The sequence below is a fragment of the Onychomys torridus genome, chromosome 17 (assembly GCF_903995425.1).
Source record: "Onychomys torridus chromosome 17, mOncTor1.1, whole genome shotgun sequence".
NCBI classification, from domain to species: domain Eukaryota; kingdom Metazoa; phylum Chordata; class Mammalia; order Rodentia; family Cricetidae; genus Onychomys; species Onychomys torridus.
Window position 1 is genome coordinate 61,915,599 of NC_050459.1, and position 17,757 is coordinate 61,933,355.

The window sequence follows — 17,757 nt, forward strand, 5'->3', positions numbered from 1 at the left end:
TACTCCTCCTACTACTTTCTTTTTGTGTTTCTCTATGTAATAGCTCTGGCTGTTCTGGAACTCACTCTGTAGACCATATTGGCCTCGAACTCACAGAGATTCCCCTGCCTCTGCCTCCCGAGTACTGGGACTAAAGGGCATGCACCACCATTGCCCAGCTTTTTGTTTATTACTGAACATTAATTTTCTTGAGTCAGGGTCTCATGTAGTCCAGGATGACCATGAACTCCCAAACTTCCTGCCTCAGATTCTGGGGTGCTGGGATGACAGACTCCATCCCCAAACCTGGCTTCTGTACTTGTGGGGATGGAGTGCAAGCCTGACAACAGGCTTTGTTATTTTTTGAGACATGGCATCTCCACATAGCTGTTTAGTTCTGCCTCAGTTTCCAGTGTGTGGGATCAGGTGTGCACTACCACACCTGGCTGGCTGTGGGGATCCTTTCCTTTTTGTGTGTGGCTTTCTGTGTATCCCTGGCTACAGAGACCAGAAACTGATGTCAGGTGCTTTCTTCAGTCACTCTCCAGCTTTTGTTTTTGTTTAAGGACAGGGTCTCTCACTGAACCTGGAGCTCACATAGGTTAGCCCAGGGAGCTAGGGAGCCCGACATCCTCCTGTCTCTGCCTCCAGCACTGGGGGTACAGGGGGGCATCTTGCCTGGGTTTATTTAACAGAGCTTGCAGGGATTTGAACTCAGTCCCTCATGCTTCTACTGACTGGACCATCTCGCAGCCCTTCAGACGTTCCATCCCAAAGGACACAGCAGTGTATTCACGCCTGTGTGTTTCCTCTAATGAAGTGAAGTGGTCACCCTCCTCTAGTGTTGTGAACAACATCAATCCCAAGGAGGGACATGAGCAGAACACCAGGCCTCTAAGCCTTCAAAGACTCAAGGCTGGCGCTGTAGAGCTGGCTCAGGGTTAAGAGCAGCGGCTGCTCTTGTGGAGGACCCAAGTTCAGGTTCCAGGATCAACATGGCGGCTTGGGAAGGTCAGCAACTCGGGTTCCAGGGAATTCAATGCCCTCTTTTGGCCTCAGAGGGCACTGTACATACTTGGTACACACATGCAGGCCAACCCTCCCCCTCACACACACACAAAATTAAATGGGGGAAAAAAGGCAGGGAGGCCTGAGAACTTCCAGGGCTCACAGGAGGAAAGGAAACTGTAGGTTAAAGGTCGACAGGGATCTGTGATGGAAAGGAGCCGAGGGCAAGCAGTGGCAGCTTCAAGAGGTGACAGCTGGCTGGGTAACTGCTGAACAGATGAGTAGAACACTAAGAACGGGCCATGATGAGAGGGGTCTTCTGGAATTCTCTGTCTCTGTGATTCTAAATCTAAAAATGGTCCTTAAAAGAGAAAAGTGAAGGCCAGTTGGCGGTGGCGCATGACTTTAATCCCAGCACTCAGGAGCCAGAGCCTGGAGGATCTCTGAGCCTAGTCTACAAAGTGAGTTCCAGGACAGGCACCAAAACTACACAGAGAAACCCTGTCTCGAAGAAAAAAAAAAAAAGAAAGAAAGAAAGAAAGAAAGAAAGAAAGAAAGAAAGAAAGAAAGAAACTACACACACACACACACACACACACACACACACACACCACACCAACGAAAAAACAAAACAAAAACAGAAAAGTGAAGGAAGGGCTGGAGAGATGGCGCAGTAGGCATGCTTGTCTCCAAGTCTGATTTACCCGAGCTGTGTCAACCAGTGGATGCCAAAACAGTCTCACCTCAAAGGAGACAAGAGGGACTCTGGACCCACACATCATGTCACCTGGAGTTCCGTAGTTCCAGATGCAAGGAGTTTTGTGAAGCTTTTAGAGCAACCAAATAAAGTCACAAACCAAGGGCTTTTCAGAGACCATGATGGTGGCACCCATACCTGCCTGAGGGCTCCTGGACCTCGCTCTGTAGCCCAGGCTGGTCTCCAATTCAGAGATCCACCTGCCTCTGCCTCCTGGGTGCTGGGATCAAAGGTGTGCGCCACCACTGCCTGGCTAATAATTCACCTTTTTAAAAAACCAAGAAAGAAGAAAAGTTAAGAATAAACAATCTATCCAGTGCCCTCCACAGGGCTCTCCCCAGCTGCTGTGTGTATACAACACGTGAAGGGATGTTGTGCAGACCTGGATCCAAGCCCCAGAACCTCATTATGATGTGAAACATTTCAAAGCGTAACTCTAGGAGGCACAGTAGCTGACTCCCTATAATCCCAGGGAGGCAGAGGCAGGCAGGTCTCTGAGTTCTAGGCCAGCCTGGTCTTCACAGTAAGACCCTGTCTCAAAAAACAAAACAAAACAAAATAATTTAAAAAATCAGAACAGGAAGGGGAGGCAGTGAGATTTCTTCAGATTTATCTTGATTGTGTGTGTGTGAGTGTGTGTGTGTGTGTGTGTGTGTGTGTGTGTGTGCCTGCCTGCCTAAGGAAGACAGAGGAAGGCACCGAGTTCCCTAGGAGCTGCAGTGACAGGTGGCTGTGAGCCCCCTAACATGGATTCTGACACCTGAACTGGGGTCCTCTGCAAGAGCAGTGTGTACTCTTAATCCCTGAGCCCTCTCCCATATTTTACCTGATGCTTTAAAATTACATCTCTTTCATTTTGTATGGGTGAGGCTCTCCCAGACTTGTGAGTCCAGGGATCCAACTGTGATGGGGAAGTCCTGGAAAGAAGCTGCAGGGGTATGGAGAGGGTGGAATGCTGCAGGTCCAGAGCCTAACTACAATTTATATTGGGCTAGCTTTAGCCCTTTAACAACCATGGCTGACCCACCTCTGTATGGGATCCCAAATCCCATGAACAGCAGACTGAACTCCTTGGAGGTAGGTGGTGGTGGCACTCACCTTTAATATCAGCACTGGGGTGGCAGAGGCAGGTGGATCTCTGTGAGTTCGAGGCCAGCCTGGTGAGTTCCAGAACAGCCAGGGCTACACAGAGAAACCCTGTCTCAAAAACAAAAAAACAAACAAACAAAAAAAACACCCAACAGTGTTTGCCTGCATATATATATATATATATGTAAGTGTTTATCTGCATATATGTGTGTGTCTGCATACATGTATATGCAACACATAGGTGCTTGGTGTCCCTGAAGCCAGAGGAGGGTGGTGAATCCCTTGGAGCAGAGTTACAGAAGGTTGTGAGCCATCATGTGGATGCTGGGAATCAAACCCAGATCCTTTGGAAGAACAGCCAGTGCTCTTAACCTAAGCTGTCTCTCTAGCCCCTTTATTTTGAAGCAGTCTGGCTATGTAGCCCTGATGGCCTTGAGGCCTGGTGTAGACCAGGTTGGCCCACACTCAGATCTACTTCTGCTTCCCAAGCAGCAGGATCAAAGGCGTGCACCACCACATCTAGCAAGATTATTAAAAATTTATTATGTGTGTGTGAGTGTCCAAGGAGACCAGAGAGGGCATTGGGTCCCCTGGAGCTGGGGACATTTGTAGCTGAACTGTCTGATGTGGGTGCTGGGATTGAAACTTGGGTCCTCTGCTAGAGCAGCAGGCGGCTCCCACTCTACCCCAAGTTAGATTTTAAGCACATGAAATAAAATGTGAGCTCTAGGAAAACACAAGGCTATCTCCTGCCATGGCCAGAGGCCGTTCACAGGGCCAGCCAACATCTCCACCTGCCCCAGCACTAGATGGCCATAGTGTCCATGTTTTGTCTTCACTCAGAAAACTGAATATCTAGGAGCATTTCTGATTTGGGGTGTCCCACCTGCACCACTTTCTTTGAGACATGGTCTTTCTATGCAGTCCTTGCTGTCCTGGAATTCATCATGTAGACCAGGCTGGCCAACTGACCTTGCCTGCCCCTGCCTCAGGGTATGCCAGCAACCTGCATTTCAAAAGCATTTTTCCCCCTGCAGAGGAGGAAAGAAGGATGCATTCTGGAAAGTGGAAAAAAATTGCCAAACTGGCTTCTCTATGGTCATAAATTGCCTTCAAAGCTTAATATCTGAGCAGGTGTAAGAAGACAGCTCGGGGTTAAGAGTGCTTGATGCTCTTGCAGAGGACTGGGGTTCAATTCCCAGTATCCACACGGTCGCAAACAACCGTCTGTCACTCCAGTTCCAGGGGCCCTCGCACTTTCTTCTGACCTCATGGGTACCGGGGATGCACAGACATACATGCAGACAAGACAGTCATACACATTTAACAAAAACAAAAAGCAAACCCACCGCTATCAACAACAAAACGGCTCACTGGGTTAAGGCACTTGCTGCCAAGCCTGATGACCTGAATTCAATCTGAAGGTCCCACGTGGTTGGAGGAAAGAACTGACCTCTGCCCTTTCACTGTGCTTCACGGATAGTTGTATGTGCATACACACAATAAATAGAATGCAAATATAAATAAATAAGAAGTGTGTAGTGCACGGCTCTTGCACAGGACTCAGATGGAGTCCCAGCACCCACACTAGGCAGCTCCCAACCAACCGCCTGTACCTCCCGTTCCAGGGGATATGATTTGGCCCCTACCAGCACCTACAGGCATACACATGCAAACAAACAATGCAACACTTCCCTTTACCCCTGCTGCAGGAGCACCTGGTCCTCAGCATGCCAGGGAGCCAATAACCCAAGCTCCTAAACTGAAAACAAGACAGCTTCGTGTTTTGTATTAAAATATTTTATATTAATCATTCAAACTTCATTTTTATACAACGAATGCATACATCATGTAGGGGTGTCTCATGGATGCGGGGAGGGGCTGGGGGCGGGGCCTGTCTGCAGCCAGGAGACTGGAGGCTGTCTCTGCCAGTTGTTGAACGATCTGGAAGGTGGAGCCTGACTGACTGCCATCACACCTCAGACAGACCGGCAGCTTCCAGGCCTTTTGCCTACAGCTGCCTACCTGGCCCACTCACAGGGGTGAGCTGCGTCTACTGCCTCTGAACAAGGCCCCGAAGCCCAGGCCCGGTGGCCAGCTTGTCCTTAACTGGTGGCTGTGGCATGGCACGGCTTGAAGCGGGCACGCTCTGAGCATGGGTGTGTACATACTGACAGCAGCAGCTTCCCCTGCACCACCTAGGCCGGCATGTCAGCCTTGCTGAGGGCGATGGCCAGCTCCAGGTCCTCCTGCTCCTGTCTCCGCAGCCTCGCCAGCCGCTCCTGCTCCGCTTTCTCGCTTTCCCGCTTGGCCCAGGCCAACTGCTGCTCCTCATTGCCAAACTACGAAGGAAGATTGGGGCAGTGAGAGGGGGGCCTGGACTGTGGGCGGAGGGGCCCTTGGGCAGGTAAGAACCAGGAGCCCATGCTAGGGTCCCTGACCTCACCCCACGTAAAAAGAAGCAGAGTACATTCGACCTGAGCTACCAACTGGAGGTCTAGACACCCACCCCTGCAGAGAGGGCAGGCTGGCCTGGTGCTGGAAAGTTCTAGCAGGCAGGTCCACCAACTCTGTAGGCACATCCTACAGTTTTCTCTCTCCTTTAGAGATAGGGTCTCCTTTGTAGTCCAGTCCTCCTGCCTGAGCCCCCAGCTGGCTGTCACACTCTACCAGCTACTCTTACTCTGCTCCATGGTCTCTTGAGCGGCCTCAAGCCCCCAGGGAGCCACTGCGTGTGCAGGACTTCAATAATCCCTAATCACTGTCTTTTCCAGGGAATTCGGATTTCTGTGACTTAAGATTCTAGCCCTCAAGAGCAGACAGACATCAGCAGTGAAACAAGTGATGGCCCACAACCTCCTTGGGGAGAGGAGGGAGGGAGGTGCAGAGGACACAGGCAGCTGTCTCACCAGAGCACTGGGCCCTCAAAAGGATTGGTCTGCAAGCCATCACCAGGAACTGGTAGGGGCAATGGCTTGGGGACCTGGGAGGTCCTAGGTGGGACCTAAGAGCTCAGGACAGGGCTGTGACTTCCTAGTCATTGACAAGAAGCCTACTGGAGTATTACTCAGCTCTGCTGGTGGTAGGGGTGTGGCCTCTAGGGAAGGGTGGAGCCAGGAACCCTCACAGGGGCTCAGGTAGGGGACAAGTCTGGAGTCTAAGACATCCCTAGGAGGTTGGGTCCCCCCATCTATTCCCACAGGCAGGTTATAGATCACTGCTCCCTCCTTGTCTTGGGGAATTTTCCTAAAACTTCATGGGGAACAAAATGCAGGAGTAAATGACTCCAGGAGCTGCAGATGGGCAGTGGGTGAAGGGCTTCATCCTCCCCAGTCCCAGACGAGGAGCAAGCCCCCCTCACTCATCCCACACATTAGGGTGCTTCATAGCTGGAGGCCAAGAGAGGTAGATAATCCCACACAGCTCTGCCTTGTGCACTTGGGCTGAGAGAACGTTCCTGCAAGGCTATTTCCTCAGTAGTGCTGACTAGACCTGGTTGGAGATGCCTGGACTAGGCTGCCTCTGGTTCTCCTGGGTCACATGGGAGTGACCTGGAACAGCAGCTTGGGTGCCACTTCCCTTCTGGATGGGTCTCAGGCCCCAAAGAGCGGAGAGGACTCCACCTTTCTCAGATACCTTCATCATGGAGAATTTGTGTTAAGAAGTAAAAACTTCTCTCTGAAGCCCCTCAGAAACCCGCCTGCAGGGAGCGTGCGGTGCAGACAGACTGCCCCACTCCCCAGTTTGCTCCTGGAGGCATCTGCAAAGCCGAGCAGTCAGTCTGATGTCCACCTGGCTCCTGAGGAAGCAGGCTATGTCAGCTACTCTGTGAGACGCGCCCCCCTCGCTGCTTCTGAGGGACACGCCAGCGGCTTGAGGCAGAATGGCTGCTTGTGGCTGTTTTGTAGGGTAGGGACTCTGAACCACGATGGCCCTGAATTCCCTGGGTCTCCTATAGGCACTGCCATGCCCTGCTTGCCAGGATGTAAAGAAACTTTTTTGTTGTTTTTTCAAGAAAAGTTCTCTCTATGCAGCCCAGGCTTCCCTCAACTCAGAGATCCACCCGTCTCTCTGTCTCCCAGGTGCTGGCTACTATGTCCTTTTTTGTGAGACAGGGTCTCTTGTAGCCCAGGCTGGACTTGAACCAGCTGAGGATGACCTTTAACTCCTGGGTGCTGGGGATGAAGCTCTGGGCTTCATGTGTGCTAAGTGAGCACGACCCACTGAGTTACAGCCACAGTCCGGAGGAAGAAGTTTCCGTTAAGGTGAAGAGCTACCGAGGGAAATGGCCCACTCCCAGAACGCTTTGGGGTCCCACAGCAGGTTCCAAGGAAAGCATGGCCAGCCCTAGTGGGTGACATCAGTTTCCAAAGGCCCAAACCAACCAGGCTGTTTCCACAGGTGACGACAGCCTTTTCTGAGCTTCAGAGTACTAAAGTCCCAACGAGCCTGGAGAGCAGGTTCAGGGAGGGCTGTCCCCACTGGGGCTCTGCCATCAGGGAGGACTGTGCTGTGCTGTACTGTGCTGATGGGAACACGGGCCAGGCCGGGCCAGAACAGAATTTAGTTTCCCATCTGGAGAAGAGGGTGTTTAAATCAGAAGTTAAGCTAAGTATGGGTACAGTACCAAACACCCCAGCACCCAGAAGCGCAAGTTTGAGAACAGCCTCGGTAAGACCCAAATAACAAACAAATACACTTGAAAAATAAAGTTGAAGCCAGTAACCACTCTGGGACAGGCGAGCCGTTAGCTGGTCACAGCTCAGAACCTGGTGTTTACGACAAAGCTGTGCAGGGGAATGGGCGCTCTGCCGTGCGGGCGCAGGAAGTACAGGCTTTTCAGAAAGGCCACAGTCATTTCTCTACACCGTGGCTCAGCTCCACAACCACTCTGCCCTGCCCGACCCAGCACTGCAGTCACGAGGCAACAGCTGTGCCGTTAGGTTTGTTTTTTCTGACCGACTATTTTATTTTCGTAGCCCAGGCTGACCTGGAACTCCTGCGCCTCCTGCCCGGGGCTGAGCTAGAGGGCCGGTGTGGAGCTGGGCATGCATTCCACGCATGGCACCAGCTCTGGTCTTGTTGGTAATAGTTCCCACCAGAAGATAAACCTGGTGCTATTCAAAACTCAAAGTGCTTCTGTCTCTGACTTTTTCTAATAATGTTGCCTTTCTGAAGGCACACACTGTGCGCACTGTCAACAGAAATGACGTCACAGGTCCCCAGGGACCACAAAAGGGCCAGGGCCAATGTATTATTGTCACTATGACTATTTTTAAGACGTCGTCTCTCCATACACCTCAGGCTGACCTCAACCCTGAGATCCTTCTGCCTCAGCTTCCCAGAACTGAGATAAGAGATCAGTGCCACTGGGCCCAGCTCTGCCTTAAGCAATTCAGATAAAGTCACAGCACAGCCACCTTCCATGAAGGTCACTAACAGCTGGGGAGGGCCTGGGTATTCACTATGCCCTGATACAAGTGCTTTGGTTTTTGGGTTTTTTGTAGGGTCACATGTGGGCCCTGCCAGTCAATCACCACTGAGCCATACTTCAGCCCTCCAGGACTGTTTGGGCCAGGCATGAGGACCAGTAAGTAGTTCATTCTAGGCTACAAACTAAGGCCCGGGCTTATCTCAAAGAAACAAAAGCAAGCAAGTAAGTAAACAGAGCAGTAATCCCAATGTCTCCCCTGACAGCCCAGTGAGGAACATCACAAACAGCAAAGGAAAGCTTTTGGGAAAAAAACAAAAAAAACCACCCACACCTGGAAGGCACCTTCAGAGCACAGGCTGCTCTGAGGTGGTGGAGGGTGCTAAGAATGCCCTGAAGGAGCCAGAGCTGGCTCTAAACAGACAGCAGGGCAGCAGCTGGTCAGAGCCCAGGCTGATTCTAGGAGGCCTCTATGAACCCTTGGGAAGAGGCTCCACAGTGGTCGTCTAGGCTGGGTTCTTTGTTACTGTAGCTAATAAACCAAATAGAAATTGGGGAAAAGACAAAAAACAAAACACAGAACACAAAGTAACCAACTCCCTCATTCTTGGACATCCTGCCTGGACTCTTCTCCTACTGCATGATGTACCTGGGCAGGACACCAACCCTGGCACTCAGACTTTCTGGAGGCAGCGGAACCTGATGAAATGTTCAGAATCAGTCCTGGGAAATGACTGCAAAACTCAATGGCCCAGCATGGTGGTGCACACCTTTAGTCCCAGCACTCAGGAGGCAGAGGCAGGTGGATCTCTGTGAGTTCAGAGACCATGTCTCAAACAAAAACTCCCGGGAGACAGCTCATCTTCCTGCAGTCCTTCAACAGCAGTGCTCAGCTTTATCAACAACCTTCTCATTAGAGAGGCCAAGTGCAGAATAAACAACAGAAGTAGTGGATGGACGGTGGGCGGCGCCAGCAGCAGCAGGAGGGGCAGTGTCTGTAGCTGCAGAGGACTCCCACCCCCAAGCAGCAGCAAGCCAGGCAGGAAGGCGGCCGAGGGAGGACTCAACTTACAGAGGTGAAGTCGGCAAAGCCGGAGGAAGAGGCCTTAGGAGGTTTAGCTGAAGAGGGGGCAAAAGGATCTTTGCCACTAAATGGGTCCCCAAACCCCTTTTTATTTTGGAACGGGTCGCCGCTGTCAGCCCCGAGTGGCTGGAATGGATCGGGGGACTCGGGGAAGGCTGAAGAACCCAGCTGGCTTACAGGTGTACTCTGACCTGGAAAGTTTAGGGAAAAACAACAAACAAAAAACAAAAAACAGAAGAAAAAAAAAAAAAAAAAAAAAAAAAAAAAGGAAACACAAGTTACTCACTAGGACAGGGTGGAGTGCTGGCCCTGGGACTCTTGATTTTTTTTTGGGGGGGTGGGTGGGTCTGGAATCCACAACCCCATGCCCACTCTGTACTTGTTATAGCATGGAGTTAGTCTATAATAACCTGGAGCAGAGGAGCGACAAGATTGTGAGCAATGGCAGAAAAGTGGTTTAATTGTTTTAAAGTTATTTTTGAGATGGGGTCTCATGCACCCCAGGCTGGGCCTGAACTCATTTTCTGCCTCACCCTACCAACTGATGGGATGACAGGTGTGTGGCACCACACCTGGCCCAAGATCACTTCAAGTCACATAAAATCGGACCTGCCTTTAGTAGTTAAGGACGCACACTGGTTTTGCAGAGAACTCAAGTTTGGTCCCCAGTACCCAAGTCCACACTTCCCTACAGTTATTATGTGGATGAGGCTGGCAGGTCGTTTGCACAGGACTTGCTTTAGCCCAGCCCATCACACCTTTCCCGTCACAGCTGAGTGGAGGGACAGCAAGAAGAGGCAGGGAGGACTCCCTGGTGACAAGGTCACAGGCAAAGCCTCCAGCTCACCAGAGTACAGGGCATGACTACAGAGGACACCACCAACCACACACAGGAAATGAACCTCTGCCTGGCTCTCCAGGCAAGGCCAGCCCCCTGCTCCTGCCTCCCGTAGTTGCAGCTCCGCCAGGGCACACAGGGTCCAGACAGCCGTAGCTGAGACATCAGTCCCAAAGGCCAGGGCAGCATAGCTCCCTGGTGTTAATGAACTACCCACACCGGCTCTCATGGTTTCAAAGCTATCATTCAGAAAGAAACACCTGCTTTCCACCCATCACAAGCAGCACACAGCCTAATGGCAGTCCAGCTGGCAAGACTTCTGAGCAGGTAAAGCACTGGCTGACAAGCCTCATGACCTGAGCCACCCCAGGCACCAGCATGGAGGAGAGAAACAGCTCTCCAAGGTGTTCTGACTTATGTGTGTGCCACAGCACTCGTCCCCCTGGCAAATGAGTAAATGCAAGGGGAAAGGCCTAACTAACATCATATTCTGCTCCCCCAGACCACTGAGCAACCCCCCACCCAACTCCAGCTGTCTAGGGCTCATGGAGGACAAGTTCTGAGGCCTGGCTGGTGTCAGTCTCCTCATGGGTGGAGCAGAAATGAGAGACTGGGGAAGGCTGTCAGGAGGATACTTGGGAGCAGTCTGTTGCTGTGCCCGGCTTGCACCTAATGGAGCCCTGGCTACAGCAATCTTCTGAAAGCATCAATGGCAGCCTGGGCCCATACAGCTGGAAAGTGCAATAGTCAGATCCAGGTTGTCTCTCAGCTTAACTTATGCCAGAGGCACGGGTACCACCACCAGGAGACAAGAACCTGACAGGGTAGCCAAGGGTTCCTGCACCTGTTACACTTGTTAGACTTCACACACTCACAGGGACACATCTGGAGTGGGGCCTGGTGACATGAGGGCAGAGAAGGTGCATGGCCATGGGAAGAGTCCAGTGAGCATCACTGCACTGTCCCTTCAAGCTGCTGCTTCTTAAAAAACAAAACCCACCTAAACAAAGCCCCTCCTGCCAGAGACCTCCCACCTCCCCATCATGCACTCCACCTCACCCAAGGTCATCGTGTGGAGGCTGCTCCAGGACCCACTCAGTGCATGGCTCAGATACCTGTCACTGCCTCTGTGGCCCTTGTGACTAAAGCCTGGTGGCTAAGTCACTTACTGTGTGCTTTCTCATCCTCTTCTCAATGGCTGGAACCTCTATCCCTGAGTCTGGACCTTCCCCCCATCTCCAGTGCCCAACCAGGAGCTAGGAGGGAGGGCTGAGTGCCTTTGACTGAATGTGGCTCTCTATAGCACAAAATCTGAGTTCCCTAGGTACCTGAGTACCAGGAAAGCCCCAGGACCACACCAAGTCTCTTCCCAGCCTTCTGCAGTGACCCCAACCCTGGGCATTTTCAAATCAGATGCTATCTTATGCCATCATGGTTTCTGAAACCCACCCCCACCATGTACAAATACACATTAACTCATGCATGTGCAGGACTAGTACTGACAAGGTCCTAGGCTACAGGCTGAACCAGCTGACTCTTGGAGGGTCATGAGGAGTGGAGGACCTCCTACACATCCCCACCCAGTCTGTGCTGCCTGCTCAGCCTGTCACCATATTCTATTATCAAGTCCATGGCTAGAAGCCCTGACCCCCAGCTATACAGAGCAGGTCACTAATGGAAACAGGTTTGTTTGTTTTTTGAGAAAGGGTCTCATGTAGCCCAGGCTGGACTTGACCATGTCATGTGGACTGTCATCCCGTATTTGGGAGGCTGAGGCAGGGTTATGAACTTAAAACTAGACTGTATTACATAGTCAGCCCAGTTTCAAATAAAAACAAGGGTGGGGTGCTTTTTTAGCCCGGAGCGAAGCCCTGGGTTTCATTCCCTACCCACTAAAAACTAGGTGTGGTCGACCACACCTCTGATTTAAGTACAGGGGCTGAAGCAAGGAAGACCAGGAGTTCAAGTTCATCATTAGCTACCTAGAGTCTGAGGCTAGCCTGGGCTACATGAGACACCATCTCAAAAACAATGAACAATAAGAATTTAAGAGCAGGACATTTCTTAAAGGGTGTGGCAGGCTGGGCAGATCTGAAAACGTCTGAGCAGGCAAAGGAGGCAACTAGCCACTTCTGAACCTATCTTCATCTATTTGATGAAGAACTCTTCTCCTCTGGCTTGCGGGATTTAAAAAAAATATATACAAAAAACTGTTTTGCTGGGAGGGGCCGTCAGGAATGCAGCTGGCTGTAGCCAAGTGGGGCTAAATCTTCTAAGAGCAGAGAGGTGATCAGAGATGAAAAGAGGCTTTCACACCAAGACTCGATGCAGCTGAGACCGTTATTTAGAAATCGTGACTGCGCTCATGAAACCCGACAGTAGCAACTGCTGCCTCTTGTTTTCAGGAGAGAAACGGTTTTCTCTTGGGTGCCTGCTTTTTGGGTGCTGGTGTGCAGGCGCTGCAGGTCCCTGCCACTTGCAGGTTGGCATGGCCCTGGGTTGTGCCAGGGCTTGAGCAATGATGGAAGCCCCTGGCTGTGGCTTTCCACTTGGCACCCAGTTATTTTTGGTGGCTGTATTGTTTCAAGGCTGGGGCTAGTTCCTGCTTTTATGTAACCACTTCTGCTAACTCCTTAATTGCTTTCCCTATTTTCTGAGGTGGAGATGATCCTGAGTGTGACAGTCATTCTGTCTGTCCCAGCAGTAGGAAGCAAGGTCACAGTGGTTTTGGCTCTTGGGACATGAGTATGGAGAGATGGCTTCGGAAAAGGGATCAGAATAAACTCAGAAAGACTGAGGCCATGTCTAAAGACAAAACTGGCAAGGTGGCTCAGCAGACAGAGCCGTTTGCTCCCAAGCCTGGGTTCAATGCCCAAACTCACATGATGGAAGAACTGACCCTTAAGAACTGCCCTCGAACCCCCACCCGTGTGCCACTGACGAATGTGCACACATAAGCAAATAAATGTAGTTAAAAAAAAAAAAGAAAGGAAATAAAAACGAAGTTCCTAAGTGTCATTAATAACAACAGCGATAAAACAGCATGGTGGCACACACCTTGAATCGGAGCACCCAGGCAGGGGGAATCTCTGAGACAGCCTGTGAGATGCCCCCCTCAAAGTAAGAAACAACAACAAAAAAGTTACACAAAAAATATAGCAGGTTGGTGCGTGGTAATCAATGCCACAGCAGGCATGGTACCCCTGGCCCATGCCCCCTGGCCCGCTGTACTAGCTGAGGGGGCTGAAGAGGCACAGTAGGCCTTATGTGGAAACCACAGCAGTTTCAACAGCCGCCCGAGCGGTGTACCGAAACCACACACAGTACTGACTTCGGCAAAAACAACACCGACTCCATGGTTCACCACAGCACACTCTGCTAAAAAAAAATTACTCAGTGGCCGGCCCCACCCTGCTAAGAATTTCTTTAATTTTCTATTTTTCAGGTTTTCTAAGCTGTGTGTCGCCCAGCACAGAGCCAGCACACCCGGAGACTAGAGGTCAGGGAATCGCCTTCATCTTTCCTAGCTTGCTTTTCGGGATCCGTGGAGCCATTCCCGAATGCACTGGGATCTCAACAATCAGCTCCAAGAAGGGTGACTCTCTCCATTCAAGGGGTGATACAAGAGGACAGTCAGAGGTCTGGGGTGCAGGGTCCCTAGAAATCTGATTAAGGAGAATATCAAATATTAACTTATTCTCAGCAGCACCACACACACACGGAATGGTGTACACCTCTAACCTCAGCCCTCTGAAGGCTGAAGCAGGGATGAGTCCCAGGCAAACCAGCCTGGGCTACAGGGTGAGACATTCCGCTACAAAAGGAGAAAAACTAAAAAAACAAAACAGAGAGTGTGTGCTCCCCGTCAGAACTCTTAAGTTCTGTTAACACAAATCATCGCTGTACTTAGAAAACGCAGTTCTGCAGATGAAAGATAAATACAGGAAAAACACCCCCAAAAAAGACAACCAGAAAACAAAGACTGAAGGTTTGTGGTCAGGGCAGCTGCCCCACCCCAGCCATTACCCTCTGCAGCCCAGGTCGCTCCCACACTGCTGTGCACCCTGACATGGGCACCCACACACCGTCAAGTGTCCTTCACTGTGAACAGCACTGGTTATTCATATTGCCAGGCTTCTGGGAGTCCTTCTGTTGGGAACTAGGTGAGGGACAGGGACCTAGTTCACACCAGGCAGGGACATGCCAAGCAGAGACACTAAGAGGTCACCAGAGATCTCACCCCTTTCTGCCCCAGCTTAACAGCAAACAGAGACTAAGCGGGGACAGAGGAGAGAGAAATCAAACTGCCTGACTCAAACTTTCAACTGTCACAAGAAAGGAGCCCTTTCCGATCACACCTCCGTTCTCCAGCTGACTTGTTCTGGCAGCCTTGGTGCCTGTGGGCTTGCAGGTAGGAGTCCTGCACATCGGCAGATCAGAGCAGAGCACAGCAGCACAGCCCAGGAGATAAAAATCTGAGGTCCCAGATCACATCATGGTGCCGACATTTCCCACCAAAATATTTACCAATTTTTGAGAAGACTTGCTTGGCGCATTGGAGGGGACAGGATGAGGTTTGGGTCTGAGCTAAGGAGAAAAGCTGAACAAATATTTGTTATCCCCACCTGTGCTTGGCTGTTTTTGTCTGCTGTGAAACGGGCAGGGGTCATGGGAATCTCTGGGGCTGGCAAGCCCTGTGGACATGGTATCACTCCACCATGGAAAGGGAAGAAGGCGGCCACTCGCTTTGGGTGCACAAAAGACACACGATTTGAAGCAAGGGAGGCAATTTTTTTTTAGTTTTCACAAAGGTTGGATCTCTAACAAGGAACTGAAGGGGTGACATTAGCCTACAGAAGAAAACGGGCTGGGGGCAGGGCTGACACGAATTGCTACAAACCACCTGCCCTGTGTTCTGTCATTCATTTTTGGTGTTTCTGAGACAGGGTTTCACTCTACAGCCTCAGGGGGACCTTGTGCCCCCATGTGCTGGGATCACAGGCATAAGCCACCATGCCTGGCACCTGTCAGTCTTCACTGCGCAACAATACAAACTGACAGGTCTCCCACTGCATTCAGAGAAGTCACTTTTGACACAACCTTCTGTTCCAGTGGGCGCACAGGGAGATGCTATCTGCAGAGAAGCCAGGTGGTAGGGGAACCCTAAGTGCTGGCTACACACAGCCATGGGGCTGCCAGGGCCCTTCTTTGTTCTTCCCCACAAGGGCTAACATAGCTAGAATGCTACACACCTCTGTGAAGGGCAGGGAGATGAGCCCACATTTAACAAAGTCACCACAGACTGTGATGTCTGCAGTGGGAACGAATGCCCTGTGGTGGAAAGGGTCACAGGCCCACAGAGGAACCCAGGGAGGGTCCCTACTTGGCTCTCTTTTTTTCTCATGTAATTTATGTATATGAGTGCTCTACTCACATGTATAACTGCATGACAAAAGAGGGCATTTGGATTCCATTACAGATAGTTGTGAGCCACCATGTAGTTGCTGGGAATTGAACTCAGGACCTCTGGAAGAGTAGCCAGTGAGTGCTCTTAAAACACTGAGCCATCTCTCTAGCATCCACTACTTGGCTCTCTTTATGGTCAAATTTCTGAGAAGCTGTGAGTGACTACCCTGACCTTGCCAGAGGGCTGGGGAGGCTGTATCTGGTGCCCTAGCCTAAATCCTTTAGGTAAACCAACAGTGGACCCGGAGTCAGTGGCACCTCGGCAGACACAGATGGTAAGGAAGGCCCTATTTCTCTGGGCTTACATCCTGCAGCCCCCCACCCCAACTCCAATGTCTGGACTGTGACCCACCCCTGGAGGGGCATTTACCCACTACTGCATACCAGGTAATGGAATTACAGGACACCCACTGGACCCACCCTGCTGGGTACAGAAGCGGGCTGTGCTGAGGTAGGCAAATACTTCCATCTTCAAATTGTTCTGCTAACTCTGAAGAGCGGGAATTGCCAGGTCACGGAAACTAGCTGGAGAAGCAGGGGTTCTCCGACAGCCTGGGAAAGCAGCCCTTTCAGCACACAGGTGCCTCCTCAGCCAGCATCCTCAGCAGGCACTGGCTATACCAGGCCCTGGACAGACATTCCAGGGCTACCCTGACAACAGCAGGGCAGTGAGTGCATCGAGTGAGGGCAAGATGGGGGTGGTGGTGCTCCACCAGGTTAGGGGTCTCGGGTTGCTGGGGTGCCTTCTGCCCATCCTGGCTGGCTGGCAAACGCCATAATCTTCCTGAAATGGAACAAGTCTGTCCCATTCTAAACTCTCTAGTGTACCCACTGCATTATCTCTTTGCCACCATCGTGGGAACGGAATTAAAGTAGTTACGTTCAGGGCAGAGGTGCTAACCACAGGCTCAGATGGCGATGCCATTTGACAACACGAAGCGACAAGAGGCTCGGGCACAACACGGCCAGCACCAGGGCCCGACACGCAGGTCCTGACCTTCGCCTGGTACCTCACAGGAGGGTTGAGAGCACACTGGAGTGGACTGCTTACAGCCCTAGAACATTCCTGTGCCTGTCACCCTGCAGGCCAGTGACCCTGTGCCACTCTGCATAGATCTCACGTGGGTGGGAGAGGAAGGGTCTGCCTCAGGAGAAATGACTTTTGGCTTCTGCTCTGTAAGGGGCATCGAATTCTACACAGGCCAGAGCGTTCTCACGAGGCTTGAGTGAGGGCTGCTTGCTAACACGAGTGCACTGTCAGAGGCACTGTGGGGAAGGGACAAAAGGTCGCCATGACCTTACCCCATCGTGCACCTGGCCTGGTACAGGTGGGGGAGGTCAGGAGTAGTAATAAAGATGATCACTAACTTGGGGAGAGGTTAAAGGTGACTGGCTGGTGAGTGAGTGTAGCTGGGGCAGCGGGTAGGCTCTGCTGGGAGCCGCGGAGCAGCACTGGCAGGAAGTGGCAGGGTGGGGCCCACCAGGATCCCGCTATCTCAGGCAGCCCAATCACTGACGCCCACACAGCCGTTTCCTGCGCTTAAAAAAATCTGTTTCTCTCTTTGCAAATCAACAACTTTTACCTAGAAACTTTAGCGGTGAGTTCTGACTGATCTCCTCTCCGTCCGTTGCAGAAAATACACCACTGTTTACCTGGGGGAGGTGCGCATTCACTCCAACTGGCAGTTTTCAGGGCTGTTTTGCATGTGTCTGAAAGCAGTCGGTTGCCTCAGGCTCAGACAGACACCTGCAGGTTATTCAATACCTTGATAGACCTTTCTAGAAAAGATCTCCAGGCACGAGAATGCAGCGCTTTCAAAACGTCCAACTTCTGTGCACACCCCAGCAGCCTAGAGCATACAGTCTATGGCTTCAAGGGGAGAACTGTATCCTCGGCATTGAGGGTACCACAACAGACACAGCCAATCCCTATGTGAACAGAAACTGATAGGGCAAACAGCAGATCCAGGAGATGTGGAGCCGGGAGAAGGTGGCATGTAGTTACATGCCACCCAGGCCCAACTGGCACATCCTGAGTGATGACCCTCAGGGGACCCAGGGCTGGCTTTTAAGTCTGGCACCTGTGTTCGGGCCCTGTACCTGGG

The 17,757-nt window shown here is 51.5% G+C and overlaps 1 protein-coding gene across 4 annotated transcripts in view; it reads right to left on the reverse strand.

The window, feature by feature from the left end:
• Positions 1 to 4,623: 4,623 nt before the first annotated feature.
• Positions 4,624 to 17,757, reverse strand: part of Eps15l1 (epidermal growth factor receptor pathway substrate 15 like 1) — a 94,178-nt gene continuing 81,044 nt past the window's right edge. Inside the window, exons 23-24 of one of the 4 annotated variants that reach the window (XM_036209236.1) lie at positions 9,337 to 9,539; positions 4,624 to 5,175 (exon numbers count right to left, since the gene is read on the reverse strand). In XM_036209236.1, coding sequence (XP_036065129.1) covers positions 5,032 to 5,175; positions 9,337 to 9,539 — 347 coding nt within the window. In that variant the 3' untranslated portion in view covers positions 4,624 to 5,031. Of the gene's footprint in view, positions 5,176 to 9,336; positions 9,540 to 17,757 lie in introns of those variants that run through there. The other 3 variants (XM_036209238.1, XM_036209237.1, XM_036209240.1) reach the window with 3 other exon arrangements.